Source organism: Teleopsis dalmanni, chromosome 2 (genome assembly GCF_002237135.1).
Source record: "Teleopsis dalmanni isolate 2A chromosome 2, ASM223713v2, whole genome shotgun sequence".
Lineage (NCBI taxonomy): Eukaryota > Metazoa > Arthropoda > Insecta > Diptera > Diopsidae > Teleopsis > Teleopsis dalmanni.
In genome coordinates this window covers 50828857-50834248 of record NC_051847.1, presented here as the reverse complement: position 1 = coordinate 50834248, position 5392 = coordinate 50828857, and the positions used below count along the sequence as shown (strand labels likewise).

The window sequence follows — 5392 nt, the reverse complement described above, 5'->3', positions numbered from 1 at the left end:
CTAACACTAAGTGGCACCTTTTATATTCGATAAGTTTATAGTAATGGTGGTAAGCAAATGGAACTTTTTTTCAATTTTTCAATAACCGAAAATTTTAGAATATTACAATGAAAATTATTTTAGTTCCTTTTATTTTGTTTCTAAGCTTCATATAATAGTAATTTTTTTTTAATTAGTAATGTGAGGTTAAACAGTGGAGCAGAAAACTACGATCTTAAACTATATAAGTAGACATATCATGTTTCTGGAAATCCGGAATGACTTCCATTAGTGAAAGTTCTATCCCCTTTCAGATAGAATGACATTTTACCACACCAGACAAACTCATCTTGTAAAAATGCAAATCAAACCCACACCTTCAACATGTTAACCAATTTGCTACTGAGGTGAGTGATCCTACTGTAAGTCAAAAATATGGAAAAATATGCATATATGTATTGAGATATTCTTAAATTAAAGTTAAGCTTAAATTTAAAAATGAAATTTAAATTAAACAAGTAACCAAACTGGTTTGAAAGAAGACCAACAATTTATCAAACTAATTTTTTTTTAATTATATTTCAATATCAGGTAATCAACTTTTGCAAATATTTTATATATATTTTTATGAAAGTTTAGTGCGAATGAAAATAATTTTACAAACGATTATGTACTTCCGCAAAAATATTACTCTTAATTGCTTTTGAAATGCGGCAGTTAAATTGTCACTTCTTTGCCACTATGTTAATAAGAATAAAAGTTCATATTTTATAAACTTTCAAACTTATCTATATCTATTCAAGTTATAAAAGTATATATAGTATATAGGTATATATAGTACATAGTATATAGGTATATAATTTATTTAATATACTACTTACCTTCTAGACTTTGATCATAGCCTTTTGTAAAGAACAGCATTGCCTTTGCTGCGCGTTCTGGTGTTTTTAACAGACCTTGACGATCGGGGTTCTCGCCCAGGCCACCGAGTAATAAACGATATGATCTGGCCATATCAGGTAATAAAGCCTCACGTGTTGGCGGTTTATGATCCAATTCTAAATCATGATGGAATGTACAATTTTCATGACCTGTAAGAAAAGACACAATTGAATTAGTAAAAACAAGCATTTGAAGATCTTATCAGTAAAATAAAATAAAAATAACTCTTAAAAAAATCAATTAATCTATAATAATAGCATATATATATAAATGATTAATGAAATTATCAAATCAAACTTTATTGATTTGTGAATGTATAAAAGAATCACGATTATTAACATCTTCATTCTTCGAATAATTAATTTAATAATATAATAAAAATTAATTTAATATACATATATATGCATAGTTGATATTGTGTTTGAAAGCTCTTAGGATTGATAACAAATGGAACAGGTTCTAATCACACTCGATAATTAAATAATAATAAAATAGTGGAAAACCTTTGACTTTTGCTACATAAAAATGTGTAAATACGTAAACATTGCTTAATCTGTTTAGTATTTTTAAATATTAAGTTTTTAGTTTTGTAGTTCCATAAGTATTAACTGCTACTCGTCTATACAACTGAAGTGGGTATGTCACAATACTCCTCAGAGGATGCACTGACATGGTGACAAGTTCCCAAGCCATCTTCAAATTTAATCTTAGTATTAGCGGTAGGTACAGAAATAATACTAATGAACCCATTGATTCTAAAATTATTGTTCTATAATATGTTATAGTTTAGTATAATTAGTAAAATACTACACGAATTAAAATTACACACTCCACTTTATAATATCATTATTTTTACAAAAGAAATCCAGTTGTCTTCCTTTTTTCCTACGGCTTGGTCTGTATATTCAAAAGACTTTACCTGGTGTCGTTGATGTTCTGGGAGTTTTTGGAGTTTTTGGCGTTGCATCATTTGCTTCATTTTCTGGTATTGTGCCGTTTGTTTTTAAAATAAGCTTCGGTCTTGACACTGGTGTTGATATTAAAGTATCGATCGCATTTTGAGTGATTACAGCATTAACATTACTTTCATCAGTTTGTGATAAAGTACGATCCAGTATAAGTGAAGATGAACTCGTAGAACAAACACTATTGTTGCGTCCACGGGACAGGATGTGAGCCTGTGGAAAATTTGTATCATCGATTGCATCGTTCAATTCACTGGCGCTCATTTCAGAAAGTTGACGTGTAAAACTCATTTTATTTTTGCTTTGAGAAATAATTTATTTTTTTTTATAATAAATATTAGTCAAAAATTTAACAATTTATAATAATTATTTAATTTAATTTAATTTAATTTAATTATTGTCGTCTTTATTGCTTGTAAGAGCTTAGCTTAGTTTTGCTTAACACTTTTAAGTAACAATAGTTTTAAACAAATAATTATTGAGATTATATTTTGTGTGATTTTATATGTAATTCAATTTTGACTTTATTATTTTGAATACTTTTTTTTGTAAAACTTAAGCAAGCAACACCCTGTAGCCGTTGTAAACGTTTTGAAATGCAATCAGCAACTGAACGTTTTCAAAATATGAAATAGAACAAAATTTAGGTTTTTTGTTGTTAGTGTTGTTGTTAATATTTTTATAATTTTGAAAGATTTTAAAGCAAAGCTTTAATACACAAAAAAAGCTGTACTCTGTTCTCTTGTGTATGCATAAGAAAAGCTTTTCAGCTTTTCACTTCTGTATTTTATGCTCATTGAAAGTTTTGTCTTTGTATATAAATTAAATATTATTTTTTTTTTTAATTGAAGAGAGCATATTTGTCTCTTGCGCACCATTGCAAAAAGCAATGTTTGCTTCTTGTGCGAATCGAGTTATTGTTGTTGTTGATGCTGCTTAAAGTTTTACTGTAGCTCTTTTCTTTTGTTTATCACTGCTGATGCAAACTGTTGCTTCAATTCATGCAAATATTGCGTACATACAGTCATAATAAAAATATATCTAATTTTGATTTTGAGTTTGAGTACGAGTTTGTTAAATTTTATATATGTACATACATTGTATCTTACTGTATAACAGCCCCGCACGTGTAACGTTTCAAGTTATTTGTGGTAACAACTGGGGTGTTAGCTTTATTTTTGTTCTTGTTATGCAGGTATAGTAGCTTATTACTTAGGTATGTGCATCCAGTTTGCTTCGTAATCACATACACATTCACAAATTAATTTGAAGGTTATAAGAATATTCAATGTAATATTTAATCCAATAAAAAATGAAATCTAATGCAAAAAGGAAAGTCAATTTAGTCTGTGCGATTTGGTGTTTTACAATACATATGAATATGTATGTACATAGATAAAAAGTGCATATAGTTTAAAAATATTTGAAACCAAAGATCAATTAAACGGCAATTTAATTCATAATTATACTTAAATAATTTAAAAGTATACATTTCAGTAAAAAAAAACTACTACTTTAATGCAAATTAAAAACTTATTATTTACTAAAAAAAACTAGCAACAGGTGTTTTAATATCAGGAAAAAAAATAAAAATTATTTTTATTCTAGTTTTTATGCAATTTAAATATCAGGAACTATGTCATGATGGCCAGTACAAAATCATTATATATACTATAGTACTTTATTTAAGTTTTCTGTGTGACTCATTTTAATTACTTTTAATATATGTTTACAAATTATTTTTGTTATAACTAAAAACATTAGGTATATTTAGCTACTTCGAAGTACGATAAAAAACGACAAGTCTCTTGCTAAAGTCTCCAATTTGCATGCAAAACAGCAACAATTGCATTTTGCTCTAACATACTACTTATAAAGTGTGTGATCGCCTAACAGACTGTAGAAAAAATGTTACCAAAGCGATAAGCGATCTACTGTGAATGAAAAGTGATCGTCATTGGAAATTTTAACGCATATTCCAGTCATCTATCAAAAGTCGTTTATAAGCAAATATTTAAACGAAATTAAAGACCTTCACAAATTTTAAAAGAAAACAAAAAGTGTGGAAAATAAATATATTGAAAATATACAAAAAATTTTTAAAGAAGAAAATTTGAAAAAAAAAAACATATTGAATTTTTTATCTTATTGCTTCCTTGCAAGTATACGCTTATAAATGAATAAATGTTTTTAATTATAATTTATTTTTTTGTGAAAGTAAATTTCAAAAAGTGGCTAAATCTAAACGTTTATTCATAAGAAAGTCAATTTCGGAATAAAACCTTTAGATTTAAATTTCTGAAAGTAACATTCGTTACAATTCTATTAGCTCGATTTTGAAATTTTATAACAATTATATTTTCAAATGAATAAAATTGTTTTTTAAATTTTGAAATTTTATAACAATTATATTTTCAAATGAATAAAATTGTTTTTTAAATTTAAATTTCTTATTGTATTTTCTAGATATCAATTGTAAAACATAATATGGCAAGGGCAATATATATCTTTACAGAAAATCTTAGACAAAAATTACATAGCTATTCTAAAGTCCTACTTGAGTTTGGCTACAATACATAGGCTATATAAAATATAAATTCTTAACTTGTAGTTTATAAAATATTATTAATATATTTTTTTTTATTTTACTGTCCTTTTTCTATTGAATTATCATGATGGATTGATACAAAAGTTTGTGTATATAACTTTGTTAAATTTTATTGAAAGTAAAATCTTATTGTTGTCTACTAAAATAGTGTATATATAATTAGAGAACATATTTTAAGAATTTAATATTTAAAATAAATAATTAATTACTTTTTACGAGCTCAACTAATTATCATTTTACATATATAATTGTACAAGTTTGTCAATTATTATTTCAAATTTTTGCAACTGCAGTGCGTATGAGTAATTTTTCTTCTTCTTGTTATAGTTGCAACTTTTTTGTTGTTAATTAATTAAAAAGAATATAAAATAATTTAAGATTTATAAAATACTTGTAAATTGATAAGGAAGGAAATAAGATAATTGATGTTTTATTTATTTCCTTATTTGAATACTTTTAGCTTACTTTTTATTGGCAATTAGCAAGTAGAATAGCCATATCTAATCTAAATTTCCTTCTATAGTACATTTGAAATGAATCCGTATGACTGCTCGCATAATTAAAATATTTGATTAATACAAAAATAATTATGTTCGATCTTAAAAATAAATTACGCATTTCAGCTTTGTATGAAAAAAACTCATTTTTGTGGTTTCACTTCTCTAAATTCTATTAAAAATAGATAAATGAATACGATTTCTTGAGAAAATTGATATATCAATGAAGTGGAAAATTTGATTTATAGTTGATCATATATATATTATGTATTTTTAATAAACAATTTTAGTTTAAAAAATTTAATAATGCTGAAGACAACTAACGTTATTAAGATATATGGCATATTGAAAAAATAACATTAAAAGCATATTATATTAAGTTGGAAATATATTTTTAAGTT

General features: G+C 25.5%; 1 protein-coding gene across 1 annotated transcript; it reads right to left on the bottom strand.

The window, feature by feature from the left end:
- Positions 1 to 704: 704 nt before the first annotated feature.
- On the bottom strand, positions 705 to 2253 carry LOC119674514 (GTP cyclohydrolase 1-like). Its single transcript, XM_038085657.1, has 3 exons — positions 1841 to 2253; positions 861 to 1070; positions 705 to 718 (listed from the first exon to the last, which is right to left on the bottom strand). Exons 1-3 carry the CDS (start codon positions 2175 to 2177, stop codon positions 705 to 707), a joined length of 561 nt encoding a protein of 186 aa, XP_037941585.1. The 5' UTR covers positions 2178 to 2253.
- Between the last annotated feature and the right edge of the window lie 3139 nt (positions 2254 to 5392).

Excerpts from the sequence above, each read along its gene's own strand:
- LOC119674514 (XM_038085657.1), bottom strand. The coding sequence starts at position 2,177 with ATGAGTTTTACACGTCAACTTTCTGAAATGAGCGCCAGTGAATTGAAC. Across the intron at positions 1,071-1,840 it reads CAGAACATCAACGACACCAG|GTCATGAAAATTGTACATTC; the intron begins GTAAAGTCTTTT and ends CTTTTCTTACAG.